The 16,078-nt window shown below is 45.8% G+C and overlaps 1 protein-coding gene across 15 annotated transcripts in view; it reads left to right on the forward strand.

Moving 5' to 3' along the window:
- Positions 1–1,358: 1,358 nt before the first annotated feature.
- The window catches only part of lrrfip1b (leucine rich repeat (in FLII) interacting protein 1b), a 36,253-nt gene continuing 21,533 nt past the window's right edge, over positions 1,359–16,078 (forward strand). For 4 of the 15 annotated variants that reach the window (XM_071330453.1, XM_071330451.1, XM_071330450.1 and 1 more), the window contains exon 1: positions 1,361–2,099. In XM_071330453.1, the coding sequence (XP_071186554.1) occupies positions 2,004–2,099 (96 nt within the window). In that variant the 5' untranslated portion in view covers positions 1,361–2,003. Of the gene's footprint in view, positions 2,100–16,078 lie in introns of all 15 variants that reach the window. The other 11 variants (XM_071330464.1, XM_071330463.1, XM_071330461.1 and 8 more) reach the window with 5 other exon arrangements.

Below are 16,078 nucleotides of genomic sequence, written 5' to 3' on the forward strand. Positions count from 1 at the left end.
AGGTTCTATAGCTGCACCATTGAGAGCATCCTGACTGGTTGCATCACTGCCTGGTATGGCAACTGCTCGGCCTCCGACCGCAAGGCACTACAGAGGGTAGTGCGTACGGCCCAGTACATCACAGGGACCAAGCTTCCTGCCATCCAGAACCTCTATACCAGGCAATGTCAGAGGAAGGCCCTAAAAATTGTCAAAGACTCCAGCCACCCCAGTCATAGACTGTTCTCTCTGCTACCGCATGGCAAGCGGTACCAGAGTACCAAGTCTAGGTCCAAGAGGCTTCTAAACAGCTTCTACCCCGAAGCCATGAGACTCCTGAACAGCTAATCAAATGGCTACCCAGACTATTTGCATTGCCCCCCCCCCCGGAACGCTGCTGCTACTCTCTGTTATTATCTATGCATAGTCACCTTAATAACTCTACCTACATGTACATATTACCTCAATTAGCTCGACAACGGTGCCCCCGCACATTGACTCTGTACCAGTACCCCCTGTATATAGCCCCACTAGTGTTATTTACTGTTGCTCTTTAATTATTTGTTATTATTATCTCTTACCTTTTTTATAGGTATTTTCTTTAAACCTGCATTGTTGGTTAAAGGCTTGTAAGTAAGCATTTCACTGTAAGGTCTACAACTGTTGTTTTCGGTGCATGTGACAAATACATTTGATTTGATTTGAATGACACTAAAAAACATAAATTCAACTGCAATAACATGAATTACACTAAAAAAACAATAATTCAGGGCAAATCTGTTATCTTATCTTTCTCCACTAGAGGGAGTGATTTCCCCGCAGTAGCTATGGATTGGCACTGAGCTCTCCGGCATAAACAGAAGGCGTTCATCTAGTTTACTGACTAGACATGAGGTCAGAGTTAACGTTACAGATTAAAATTGTCTGATATTATAATTTAGGCTTGAATCAGAAATGCACCGAAACAAAGGAATAAGATAAACACACTGCTATTCAGAGAATTGCCATACAGACCTGTGCCACAATTTCGACATGGCAAGTGAGATTTATTTGGTTGAACTCAGTGCTGACCTACCTTCTAAAATAGTAGTAGGATAATAGCCTATCTGTTTGCATCGAGACTATTGGAGACGTCTAAAGACCATGTCAACTGACAGGCCTGCTTCTTGCATTCCAGGGTTATTCCATTCGGGTCATTAGGCTACAGAATATTTGTTAAGGCATCAAACCTTTCTCAAGCTATACGATACATTCTGAACGAAAACACCACAAAGGAACTGCTTTGACAATTGTATGACCAGTAAAATTCGACTGTTTTGAGGCCACCCATCCCGTCCATACTGTGTCCACTATCTATCTACAGCAGGCTCGAGGCTCTGCCCCGGAACGTGTATTCATCCCGCTGTGGTCATCATCCGGGATTGCGCTGCAATAAAACTTTCCTCCATCTGCTTTGACATCTCGTCGACTCCCGCGTCCTACTAAAGCAAATAACGAGGACATTATTCAATCGCTGTTAGGTCTACCTACAGAACGATTATTTATCAGGCTCGCGTGTGTTCTTGTTTTAGTGTTCCATACCGAAACCTAGGATTAGCTAGATGACAATTCGTTTTCCAAGGTACCCAATGAGGTAGCCTGATGCTATGAGGGTGTTTTGACACATCAAAGTGACGCGTGTGATATTAGTTGTTTATCAGCAACAGGAATCAAGGATATTCGTGATGCAGTTTGTTACGTTTGAAGGCGGTTACATTGAAACAATGTATCAGAATGGCTTCACGTCTCGTGCCTGGGAAGCGAATTGATGATGGATTGTTGTTACATTGTAGCTACCCGATTGAAAATAGTTGACTTCTTTTCGCGTGTTATTGGTGAACTATTTTTCCATTACGTGGAGATGGTGATTATATTTTTCCAGCGTGCCATTCATCGTCATCATTCGGCTACTGTGTTCCATTTTTGAATTTCTTCGAGGCTGACACGTATGCTACAGTAAGGACTTTATCACAGAATACACAAACATGGGAACTCAGATTACTGGGAGTGGAAGAAAAAGAATCCCCAACAGGGAGAGACTGACCGCGGAGGACGATGCCCTCAGTCAAATTGCTCGAGAGGTAAGTTTTGGGATATGTTTTTTCTTTCTTATTTTGGGAGGCAGTGCTCGTCATACTGCGCCAAACCTATTCCACGGAGTGCCTTCAATTTAAGCCTATGTTATACATATATATTATGCCAACATAAAGACACGAGCATGTCTATCATACATAGTATAGCCTAGACCAGACGTTCCCAACCTGGGGCAGTAGGACCCCTGGGGGTACTTGGCCTATCCACAGGGGGTATTTAAGAAGACTCGTGAGACTATAAGCTTACTGGTAAAATGCACATGAGGGGGTACTTCAGGGGTACTCCGGACAGAGCAACATTTAGTTGGTGGAATAGTAACCGAAAAAGGTTGGGAACCACTTAGCCTAGGCTACACCAGGACTATTCAAAATGCATCAGTTGCTGCAGCCCACACCCTTCTCAACTGACGAACACAGCGTGGTAATTATTATTCACTGGGTGTAATGGACGTGTATCGTACTGCCTCTCCGATGCTGTATGCAAGGCATTCCCTGGACTAACAGACAAAGACGCATTATTTGTAAAAGGAAACACGGACATTGTTTGCTTGGCCTACATAAACTGGCATGTGGCTGGACAGTAGATCAAAGCGACACAATGAATGGGGGAATTGTTGAGGGGTAAATTGCTTGATAAAGACAATTGGGGATGACCTTTGTGGCAAGGACACGTTTGTTTTCTCCTTGCACGTTGAAATGGGTACCAACTGTAATGTCAGATTTCCTAGTTATTGATCCATGTCCTATTCATCTATCACCTGTCATCTATCATCTGTCATCTATCATATATCATATATCACCTATCATATATCATATATCACCTATCATATATCACATATCACCTATCATATATCACCTATCATATATCACCTATCATATATCACCTATCATCTATCCATATATCATCTATCATATATCATCTATCATATATCATCTATCACCTATCATATATCATATATCACCTATCATATATCACCTATCACCTATCATCTATTCATATATCATCTATCACCTATCATCTATCACCTATCATCTATCACCTATCATCTATCCATCTATCACCTATTCATCTATCTGTCTATCATCTATCCATGACGCTTATTAAAGAAGCAGGAGAGAGCGAGAGAGAGAAAAAGATAGATGTAGGTCATACTGCAATGAGGGGTGCATCTCAATACTGAGGGGAGTCTGAACTGGCTTTCTCCCCTTGTCTCCTCTCTTTACAACAATGTGAGGTCACATGATAGGTGAAAACAAATCAGTGCAGACCAATGACAGGAGATAAAGTAAACCACATCATATAATATCCAAATTTAGCAGATGCCTTTAAACACTTTTCATGTGGCAATCCCAGCAGGAATCAAACCCACAACCCTGGCATTGCAAGCACCATGCTCTACCTACTGAGCCACAGAGACCACATGTGATGTGAGATGATGTTTTTGGGGTGGAGGAAACACAATCAGAAGTTGATGGGGATACAGTCATAGGGAGATCAACAGACAGTTTGTCATCATACTATATTGAAATCTGGCGCCAGGTAGCCTAGTAGTTAGAACGTTGGGGTTACTGGATCAAATCCCTGAGCTGACAAGGTAAAAATCTGTTGTTCTCCCCCTGAATAAGGCAGTTAACCCATTGTTCCCCGGTAGGCTGTCATTGTAAATGGGAATTTGTTCTTGACTTGCCGCGCCCGGTGCCCATTGCAAATGGCCTCCAAAATGTCACTAGAGTCCAGCTCTTCCATTTTCATCTGGTTGATTTTATCAACATGTAACCCCGGTCCTTGATGATATTAAAACAACTCACCAGTGTAATGGTGTGCTGTAGGTTTTCTGACCAGCCACGTCTGTAAACTGACGTAAAAGCCTCACTATGTGGACCATCATATTCCCCCTGAAAGGTTCTACACGTCCTCACTAAATATCAAAGGGCTTGTTATGCTCTCCTGCTCCCCTGCCATTCTTCTCAATAAAGAAGTATACAGGTAATAAGTCAATGTGCAATAAGAATCATATGTGTCTGTACAGAAACACAGAAAGGTTCTATCAGTCAGAACCACTAGTCAGATCCTTGAACACATAAACGTCCCTAATTGTCATGGGTGTGGTGGGAACTAAGCAACCAGGAAGGCAGTGTTTTGTTTAGTGCTGACATCAGAGGAGGGCTTGGTCACCATATGAGTGACAACATGATGTGAAGGCCCTTCAGAAGACACTCCCACCCGCATGCTAATGAGAATATGATCTGAAATGGGATGTTGTCATCCTGGAATATAATAACACACTGTGTGGCTCGTCCTCAGAACAGTGTTGACAAAGCTATACAGCTGTACTTAAGCAGAATATGGGGTTGTTTTGAACACACACACACACACACACACACACACACACACACACACACACACACACACACACACACACACACACACACACACACACAGGAATGTTCTAATGCAACTACTGCAATATAAAATCTGCTTACTCCAGTCCTGTCTCTCTCCCATCTCTACACACTATAATCTATGGCACTGACAAGACGCCATAATACTCCAATCTGTTGCTCAGTGGAAATGGTTCTCAATGAGACGCCAAGTGTCTCTCAAACCAAACCAAGTGCAGTGAGGCCTGAAGCCCCCAGTCATGTGATAACAAACCGTTGAGAGCTGTAGATGACAGACAGACATCATTAATCCAGGGCCCAGAGCATGATGTTGTCATCAACTCATTCTGCTGTCATGCCAGTAATATTCAGCAGGTACCTGCTAGTCATATCATTAGTGCCAGGGTGTTGTTTGACAGTGATATTCAGCAGGTACCTGCTAGTCATATCATTAGTGCCAGGGTGTTGTTTGACAGTGATATTCAGCAGGTACCTGCTAGTCATATCATTAGTGCCAGGGTGTTGTTTGACAGTAATATTCAGCAGGTACCTGCTAGTCATATCATTAGTGCCAGGGTGTTGTTTGACAGTAATATTCAGCAGGTACCTGCTAGTCATATCATTAGTACCAGGGTGTTGTTTGACAGTGATATTCAGCAGGTACCTGCTAGTCATATCATTAGTGCCAGGGTGTTGTTTGACAGTAATATTCAGCAGGTACCTGCTAGTCATATCATTAGTGCCAGGGTGTTGTTTGACAGTGATATTCAGCAGGTACCTGCTAGTCATATCATTAGTGCCAGGGTGTTGTTTGACAGTGATATTCAGCAGGTACCTGCTAGTCATATCATTAATGCCAGGGTGTTGTTTGACAGTAATATTCAGCAGATACCTGCTAGTCATATCATTAGTACCAGGGTGTTGTTTGACAGTCATATTCAGCAGGTACCTGCTAGTCATATCATTAGTGCCAGGGTGTTGTTTGACAGTGATATTCAGCAGGTACCTGCTAGTCATATCATTAGTGCCAGGGTGTTGTTTGACAGTGATATTCAGCAGGTACCTGCTAGTCATATCATTAGTGCCAGGGTGTTGTTTGACAGTGATATTCAGCAGGTACCTGCTAGTCATATCATTAGTGCCAGGGTGTTGTTTGACAGTAATATTCAGCAGGTACCTGCTAGTCATATCATTAGTGCCAGGGTGTTGTTTGACAGTGATATTCAGCAGGTACCTGCTAGTCATATCATTAGTGCCAGGGTGTTGTTTGACAGTGATATTCAGCAGGTACCTGCTAGTCGTATCATTAGTGCCAGGGTGTTGTTTGACAGTGATATTCAGCAGGTACCTGCTAGTCGTATCATTAGTGCCAGGGTGTTGTTTGACAGTGATATTCAGCAGGTACCTGCTAGTCGTATCATTAGTACCAGGGTGTTGTTTGACAGTGATATTCAGCAGGTACCTGCTAGTCGTATCATTAGTGCCAGGGTGTTGTTTGACAGTGATATTCAGCAGGTACCTGCTAGTCATATCATTAGTGCCAGGGTGTTGTTTGACAGTGATATTCAGCAGGTACCTGCTAGTCATATCATTAGTGCCAGGGTGTTGTTTGACAGTGATATTCAGCAGGTACCTGCTAGTCATATCATTAGTGCCAGGGTGTTGTTTGACAGTAATATTCAGCAGGTACCTGCTAGTCATATCATTAGTACCAGGGTGTTGTTTGACAGTGATATTCAGCAGGTACCTGCTAGTCATATCATTAGTGCCAGGGTGTTGTTTGACAGTGATATTCAGCAGGTACCTGCTAGTCATATCATTAGTGCCAGGGTGTTGTTTGACAGTGATATTCAGCAGGTACCTGCTAGTCATATCATTAGTGCCAGGGTGTTGTTTGACAGTGATATTCAGCAGGTACCTGCTAGTCGTATCATTAGTACCAGGGTGTTGTTTGACAGTGATATTCAGCAGGTACCTGCTAGTCATATCATTAGTGCCAGGGTGTTGTTTGACAGTGATATTCAGCAGGTACCTGCTAGTCATATCATTAGTGCCAGGGTGTTGTTTGACAGTAATATTCAGCAGGTACCTGCTAGTCATATCATTAGTGCCAGGGTGTTGTTTGACAGTGATATTCAGCAGGTACCTGCTAGTCATATCATTAGTGCCAGGGTGTTGTTTGACAGTGATATTCAGCAGGTACCTGCTAGTCGTATCATTAGTACCAGGGTGTTGTTTGACAGTGATATTCAGCAGGTACCTGCTAGTCATATCATTAGTGCCAGGGTGTTGTTTGACAGTGATATTCAGCAGGTACCTGCTAGTCATATCATTAGTGCCAGGGTGTTGTTTGACAGTGATATTCAGCAGGTACCTGCTAGTCGTATCATTAGTGCCAGGGTGTTGTTTGACAGTAATATTCAGCAGGTACCTGCTAGTCATATCATTAGTGCCAGGGTGTTGTTTGACAGTGATATTCAGCAGGTACCTGCTAGTCATATCATTAGTGCCAGGGTGTTGTTTGACAGTGATATTCAGCAGGTACCTGCTAGTCGTATCATTAGTACCAGGGTGTTGTTTGACAGTGATATTCAGCAGGTACCTGCTAGTCATATCATTAGTGCCAGGGTGTTGTTTGACAGTGATATTCAGCAGGTACCTGCTAGTCATATCATTAGTGCCAGGGTGTTGTTTGACAGTGATATTCAGCAGGTACCTGCTAGTCATATCATTAGTGCCAGGGTGTTGTTTGACAGTGATATTCAGCAGGTACCTGCTAGTCATATCATTAGTGCCAGGGTGTTGTTTGACAGTAATATTCAGCAGGTACCTGCTAGTCATATCATTAGTACCAGGGTGTTGTTTGACAGTGATATTCAGCAGGTACCTGCTAGTCATATCATTAGTGCCAGGGTGTTGTTTGACAGTAATATTCAGCAGGTACCTGCTAGTCATATCATTAGTGCCAGGGTGTTGTTTGACAGTGATATTCAGCAGGTACCTGCTAGTCATATCATTAGTGCCAGGGTGTTGTTTGACAGTGATATTCAGTAGGTACCTGCTAGTCATATCATTAGTGCCAGGGTGTTGTTTGACAGTGATATTCAGCAGGTACCTGCTAGTCATATCATTAGCGCCAGGGTGTTGTTTGACAGTGATATTCAGCAGGTACCTGCTAGTCATATCATTAGCGCCAGGGTGTTGTTTGACAGTGATATTCAGCAGGTACCTGCTAGTCATATCATTAGCGCCAGGGTGTTGTTTGACAGTGATATTCAGCAGGTACCTGCTAGACATATCATTAGTGCCAGGGTGTTGTTTGACAGTAATATTCAGCAGGTACCTGCTAGTCATATCATTAGTGCCAGGGTGTTGTTTGACAGTAATATTCAGCAGGTACCTGCTAGTCATATCATTAGTGCCAGGGTGTTGTTTGACAGTGATATTCAGCAGGTACCTGCTAGTCATATCATTAGTGCCAGGGTGTTGTTTGACAGTGATATTCAGCAGGTACCTGCTAGTCATATCATTAGTGCCAGGGTGTTGTTTGACAGTAATATTCAGCAGGTACCTGCTAGTCATATCATTAGTGCCAGGGTGTTGTTTGACAGTGATATTCAGCAGGTACCTGCTAGTCATATCATTAGTGCCAGGGTGTTGTTTGACAGTAATATTCAGCAGGTACCTGCTAGTCATATCATTAGTGCCAGGGTGTTGTTTGACAGTGATATTCAGCAGGTACCTGCTAGTCGTATCATTAGTGCCAGGGTGTTGTTTGACAGTGATATTCAGCAGGTACCTGCTAGTCGTATCATTAGTGCCAGGGTGTTGTTTGACAGTAATATTCAGCAGGTACCTGCTAGTCATATCATTAGTGCCAGGGTGTTGTTTGACAGTAATATTCAGCAGGTACCTGCTAGTCATATCATTAGTGCCAGGGTGTTGTTTGACAGTGATATTCAGCAGGTACCTGCTAGTCATATCATTAGTGCCAGGGTGTTGTTTGACAGTGATATTCAGCAGGTACCTGCTAGTCATATCATTAGTGCCAGGGTGTTGTTTGACAGTGATATTCAGCAGGTACCTGCTAGTCATATCATTAGTGCCAGGGTGTTGTTTGACAGTAATATTCAGCAGGTACCTGCTTGTCATATCATTAGTGCCAGGGTGTTGTTTGACAAATACAGACAGGCCAGATTCAGAATCCTTAGTCAATGGTTAAACATGATGTTAGGGGGTGTGTCCCTGTGGAATTAGGAGGAATTAACAGATAGACAGCTCCAGTATTAAAAGGAGGGGTGGGGGGGGCAGTACAGGGGCCCATGGTGGGCTTGGGTTGGGGGCATGTGAGGAGGAAGAGATGGGCTTTTGGCTGACTTTCATGTTCTAGCTGGTGAAGTCTGACCTACTGGGCAAGCTGACAGCTGTTCCCTTGGGTGCACATTTATGTGTGTATTGGTGTGTGTACATGTTCATGTGTGTGTGTGTGTATCCACTTTTGTGTGTGCGTGTGTGTTTGTGTATGTGTGTGTATATGTGTGCATGCGATCTGTGCATGTTTGTGTGTAAAAGTACTCAGCAGCCCCTCTGCACCAGGGGATTTGGACTGTGTCTATGCCAGTGACCTGCATATCTTAAGCCTCTCAGCATCATCCACATCCTGCTTTAATCGCAGGTTGACATTTATTGACATGAGTCTTGTCCTGAAGGCAGAATTTAGCGATTTCCCCTTAGATAGACCAGCTGGAAAGTCAAAATTGGCTATCTTGTAAAAATTCCTGAAAACAAAACAAAAATGCTTTTTGGTCTTAATTTAAGGTTAGGCATTAGGGTTAGCAGTCTGGTTAAGGTTAGGGTTAAGGTTAGGGTTAGGTTTAAAATCAGATTCTATGACTTTGTGGCTGTGCCAGCTAGTACTCTGCAGAGCTGCCTCCAGAACAACATTCATGAAGAAAAACGTGAACCTGCGCTTTAATCACTGCTGGAGTAGTGGCATGGCAACAATAACCATCTTTTACTGTATTCTGGCTAAATCATTAATCATGGTCTCAAATCAAACATTATTTGACCCATTAAATCCAAAAGGGATTCCCAATGAGTTGGAGAGGACCGCCTGACATTTCAGCCTGTTTTGGTGGGATGGAGTTTTGGCCTGCCTGTAAATGAGTTAATAGACCAATAAGAAAGAGAGTTCCAAACCTCTCTGCCAATAACAGCTAGTTTTCAGTTTTCCTCCGGCCAGACCACTCTAAGACAGTCCGAGCAAAATTCTTGCTAAAGAAATTGCTCTTTGCTGAGAAGCTATTTTAGTTTCTTTTTGACCATTTTAATTGAAAAACAATCACGGTAGTGTACTTAATTGTTACCCAGAAATGATTTGATATTGAAATAAAAACGACTGCGTTGGAACTGTTAAGTCGCTGTGTAGCGTTGGGTGAGGTGGCAGGCGATTAGTGAAGCGTGATGAACAGGCGACTAGTCTAGACTTCCAGCTACCTTTGACCTCCCATCAGCCATCATGATTCAATACATCTACGGAGTCAGAGGCCTAACCTTCCTTCCTTGAAGTGCTGTAGTCACTGTTGTCTGAAATGATGGGATAGGTGAACGTAAAGGTTTGACTGCTTAGCTTACAGCGACACAGGCATGCCAGATATCTGAAACATGATGGAGTCATTGCTACATGTTCCGGCTCTCTTAACTTGTCCTCCCTGACTGTGTTGATATTAGGGGATGTGACTATACTGCCACCCCTCCCCTCACTTTCATCAGCATGTTGGGCATCACGGCAGAGCAATTTTGTCCATTAAGTGTCTTTATAATATGGTCTAAAGAGCCTAACACGCACGTGCGCGCACACACACACACACACACACACACACACACACACACACACACACACACACACACACACACACACACACACACACACACACACACACACACACACACACACACACACACACACACACAGCAGAAGTCTGCTGCTCTTCAAAGTGCATACATCTCTGCATGAGGCTCCTGCTAAGAAGATTATCACTGTAAAATGCTGCTATGTATACATCATGGCACTGGCCTATACGGGGATGTATCAGACAGACACCATGTGTTCTCTGGACGGACATTAGTCTCAAAACACCCCAGAAAACTCCAAGCTAAGTGCTCAACCCTCAAATAGGACTACAACACATCATGGGACTAGAATGTACTTCTATGGTGTTGTCACAACACACCTGAATGGGACACTCTACACTGCCCCCAACAAGGCCTCATGAGCACAGCATGAGACTAGAATGTACTATACAGTACAGGGCATTACGCTTTTACTAAACTATTTAGGTTCAAGTGATCAACCGTTTATAATGATCATATTTTCCTGCACTTATGTGTTCACGATGGGGCGAAGCCTAACTTTCATTGAGGTCAATGGCAGAACAGAGAATTTCGTCTTAACGGGAAGTTGGGATTTGCCCCCATGAGAGGAATGTACTGAATAACTTCCAAGAGACTTTATATTCCAGTAAGTGTTGAGGTGGCCCTTCCCTCTCCTCTCATTCAGAGAGCCTGGCTATGAAGAGATCCCTGGGGATGCATCATGCCTGTGAAGGTCTTGACACTGGTGAAGGAAAACATCTGGAGTTACAAAGCTGTTCTGCTTTTAAGCCTCCGTGAGGTCTGCTCTGGATGGGAGCTGCTGCTGTCCAAGCCTCCATGAGGTCTGCTCTGGATGGGAGCTGCTGCTGTCCAAGCCTCCATGAGGTCTGCTCTGGATGGGAGCTGCTGCTGTCCAAGCCTCCATGAGGTCTGCTCTGGATGGGAGCTGCTGCTGTCCAAGCCTCCATGAGGTCTGCTCTGGATGGGAGCTGCTGCTGTCCAAGCCTCCATGAGGTCTGCTCTGGATGGGAGCTGCTGCTGTCCAAGCCTCCATGAGGTCTGCTCTGGATGGGAGCTGCTGCTGTCCAAGCCTCCATGAGGTCTGCTCTGGATGGGAGCTGCTGCTGTCCAAGCCTCCATGAGGTCTGCTCTGGATGGGAGCTGCTGCTGTCCAAGCCTCCATGAGGTCTGCTCTGGATGGGAGCTGCTGCTGTCCAAGCCTCCATGAGGTCTGCTCTGGATGGGAGCTGCTGCTGTCCAAGCCTCCATGAGGTCTGCTCTGGATGGGAGCTGCTGCTGTCCAAGCCTCCATGAGGTCTGCTCTGGATGGGAGCTGCTGCTGTCCAAGCCTCCATGAGGTCTGCTCTGGATGGGAGCTGCTGCTGTCCAAGCCTCCATGAGGTCTGCTCTGGATGGGAGCTGCTGCTGTCCAAGCCTCCATGAGGTCTGCTCTGGATGGGAGCTGCTGCTGTCCAAGCCTCCGTGAGGTCTGCTCTGGATGGGAGCTGCTGCTGTCCAAGCCCCCATGAGGTCTGCTCTGGATGGGAGCTGCTGCTGTCCAAGCCCCCATGAGGTCTGCTCTGGATGGGAGCTGCTGCTGTCCAAGCCTCCATGAGGTCTGCTCTGGATGGGAGCTGCTGCTGTCCAAGCCTCCATGAGGTCTGCTCTGGATGGGAGCTGCTGCTGTCCAAGCCTCCGTGAGGTCTGCTCTGGATGGGAGCTGCTGCTGTCCAAGCCTCCATGAGGTCTGCTCTGGATGGGAGCTGCTGCTGTCCAAGCCTCCATGAGGTCTGCTCTGGATGGGAGCTGCTGCTGTCCAAGCCTCCATGAGGTCTGCTCTGGATGGGAGCTGCTGCTGTCCAAGCCTCCATGAGGTCTGCTCTGGATGGGAGCTGCTCCTGTCCAAGCCTCCATGAGGTCTGCTCTGGATGGGAGCTGCTGCTGTCCAAGCCTCCATGAGGTCTGCTCTGGATGGGAGCTGCTGCTGTCCAAGCCTCCATGAGGTCTGCTCTGGATGGGAGCTGCTGCTGTCCAAGCCTCCATGAGGTCTGCTCTGGATGGGAGCTGCTGCTGTCCAAGCCTCCATGAGGTCTGCTCTGGATGGGAGCTGCTGCTGTCCAAGCCTCCATGAGGTCCGCTCTGGATGGGAGCTGCTGCTGTCCAAGCCTCCATGAGGTCCGCTCTGGATGGGAGCTGCTGCTGTCCAAGCCCCCATGAGGTCTGCTCTGGATGGGAGCTGCTGCTGTCCAAGCCTCCATGAGGTCTGCTCTGGATGGGAGCTGCTGCTGTCCAAGCCTCCATGAGGTCTGCTCTGGATGGGAGCTGCTGCTGTCCAAGCCCCCATGAGGTCTGCTCTGGATGGGAGCTGCTGCTGTCCAAGCCTCCATGAGGTCTGCTCTGGATGGGACCTGCTGCTGTCCAAGCCTCCATGAGGTCTGCTCTGGATGGGAGCTGCTGCTGTCCAAGCCTCCATGAGGTCTGCTCTGGATGGGAGCTGCTGCTGTCCAAGCCTCCATGAGGTCTGCTCTGGATGGGAGCTGCTGCTGTCCAAGCCTCCATGAGGTCTGCTCTGGATGGGAGCTGCTGCTGTCCAAGCCTCCATGAGGTCTGCTCTGGATGGGAGCTGCTGCTGTCCAAGCCTCCATGAGGTCTGCTCTGGATGGGAGCTGCTGCTGTCCAAGCCTCCATGAGGTCTGCTCTGGATGGGAGCTGCTGCTGTCCAAGCCTCCATGAGGTCTGCTCTGGATGGGAGCTGCTGCTGTCCAAGCCGACAAGCTTCCAGGCCTCTAATAGTACTGACCAGTGGCTAGTTTTATCAGAGCAGTCTTTAAGAACTGGACTCCCGAGTGACGCAGCAGTCTAAGGCACTGCATCTCAGTGCAAGAGGCGTCACTACAGTCCCTGGTTCGAATCCAGGCTGTATCACATCCGGCTGTGATTGGGAGTCCCATAGGGCGGCGCACAATTGGCCCAGCGTTGTCTGGGGTAGGCCGTCATTGTACATAAGAATTTGTTCTTAACTGACTTGCCTAGTTAAATAAAGTTTAAATGAAAAAAGAAACCAGGGGGAGTGTTTTGTCTCGAAGGGGATGGATGCAGCCAGTTGTAAAAATCCTGGGTTATATTTCTGGTATTTCTGTCCTGTATATAGGCCTACAATACGTGATCCAACGTTACTTTTTTTGTGACCAGAGATATACAGTTATGGCTTGAAGCATAGACACCATTTTCACAGGTTCATCTTCCATTACTTTTTCACCAATTTATAGAACTTATTATATAAGTTCTGTTAACTTAGTCATTCACTTTATTGTCACATGTCCCTACACTTGAATTTGATTTAGTGGCGATATTTCCATAGATCCACTTAGTTTCACAACCCTAGTGGTTAAAATGACACTACGGAGGGTAGTGCATACAGCCCAGTACATCACTGGGGCCAAGTTTCCTGCCATCCAGGACCTCTATACCAGGCGGTGTCAAAGGATGGCCCTAAAAATTGCCAAAGACTCCAGCCAACCTATAGTCATAGACTGTTCTCTCTGCTACCGCAAGGCACGCGGTACCAGAGCACCAAGTTTAGGTCCAAAAGGCTTCTTAACAGCTTCTTCCCCCAAGCCATAAGACTGCTGAACAGCAAGAAAATTGGCTCCCCGACTATTAGCATTGACTCCCACCTCCCCCTTTTTTTTATGCTGCTGCTACTCGCTGTTTATTATCGATGCATAGTCACTTTACCCCTACCTACATGTACATATTACCTCAATTACCTCGACTAACTTGTACCCCCGCACATTGACTCGGTACCGGTACCCCCTGTATATTGCTTTCAATGAAAATGACAGATCTATAACTCACATTTCTCTGTGAATTTGGTTGTGTCACCCAAAAAGTGACATTACAGCTTTAAGGCAGGCTAGGATGTGATTGAGTGTCTGAAATTATCCACGATGCTGACTCTGATATGGTCTACACTTGCCTAGGCAGCCCCAGACCACCCTCCTCATCGGTCCCTGTTGACAGGCAGCCCCAGACCACCCTCCTCATCGGTCCCTGTTGACAGGCAGCCCCAGACCTCCACCCTCCACATCGGTCTTTGTTGACAGGCAGACCGGGCAAGCTGTAAGGCAGGCTGGGCTGGGCAGGCTGCCATATGATTTCTTCACAGTGAAGGCCCATGAACCGGACTGAGTCTCACCAGGCTTACCTGCCTAATCTACCCTGACATAATCCAGTATCCTAATCTCCTGAATAGTGAATAGTGACCCGATGAGGCCACCGTACTGTACCAGTGACGCTCAATGTGAGATTATGAGTCTGAGACTCACAGCGTGGAATGCTGCTTGTTACTAATGAATAACCCATGTGTCTCAGTCTCAAGGCAGCATCCAAGCTATTTCACTTCTCTCCAACAGCCAAACCAGATTGAATCCTTGCCTCAGTCTCTCAGTTCTCTCTCTGCAGGTTCTTGACTGCTTGAGGCAATAGGCACACAGCAGTGCAGTCACATGTGGTTGTAATTAGTTAGTAATAGCTCTTTGCTTCACATTTTAGTGAAGATAAATACCTTTAGTGGTTATTGCAATTTCCTTCGTTTCTTGAGTTTGGTTTGTTTACTGGCTTGGCTGGCATTCTTATCCAGGTTCTATTTTCTGTTTCGTTTTGGATTGTTAACGTGATGTTGTTGAATGCTTTGCACCACTAGCTCTCTAGGAGTGAGAACATCTCTAGGAGTGAGAACATCTCTAGGAGTGAGAACATCTCTAGGAGTGAGAACATCTCTAGGAGTGAGACTATCTCTAGGAGTGAGAACATCTCTAGGAGTGAGAACATCTCTAGGAGTGAGAACATCTCTAGGAGTGAGAACATCTCTAGGAGTGAGAACATCTCTAGGAGTGAGAACATCTCTAGGAGTGAGAACATCTCTAGGAGTGAGACTATCTCTAGGAGTGAGAACATCTCTAGGAGTGAGAACATCTCTAGGAGTGAGAACATCTCTAGGAGTGAGAACATCTCTAGGAGTGAGAACATCTCTTGGAGTGAGAACATCTCTTGGAGTGAGAACATCTCTTGGAGTGAGAACATCTCTTGGAGTGAGAACATCTCTTGGAGTGAGAACATCTCTTGGGGTGAGAACATCTCTAGGAGTGAGAACATCTCTAGGAGTGAGAACATCTCTAGGAGTGAGAACATCTCTAGGAGTGAGAACATCTCTTGGAGTGAGAACATCTCTAGGAGTGAGAACATCTCTAGGAGTGAGAACATCTCTTGGAGTGAGAACATCTCTTGGGGTGAGAACATTAAGATTGCTCCCAAGTGGGCTCCTGAGTGGCGCTGCGGTCTAAGGCACTGCATCTCAGTGTAAAAGGTGTCACTGCAGTCCGTGGTTCAAATCCAGGTTGCATCACATCTGGCTGTGATTGGGAGTCCCATAGGGCGGTGCACAATTGGCCCGGGTAGGCCGTCATTGTAAATAAGAATTTGTTCTTAACTGACTTGCCTAATTAAATAAAGGTAAAAAATATATATAATTCAGTTACATTTCATCCTGTTCAATTCATGTTAAAGGTCCAATGCAGCTATTTTTATCTCAATATTAAATCATTTCTGGGTAACAATTAAGTACCTTCCTGTCATTGTTTTCAATCAAAATAGACAAAAATAGCTTTTTTAGCAAAGAGCAATTTCTCAAGCAATAATTATAGGACTGT

The sequence above is a fragment of the Salvelinus alpinus genome, chromosome 10, assembly GCF_045679555.1.
Source record: "Salvelinus alpinus chromosome 10, SLU_Salpinus.1, whole genome shotgun sequence".
In the NCBI taxonomy this organism is placed as follows: domain Eukaryota; kingdom Metazoa; phylum Chordata; class Actinopteri; order Salmoniformes; family Salmonidae; genus Salvelinus; species Salvelinus alpinus.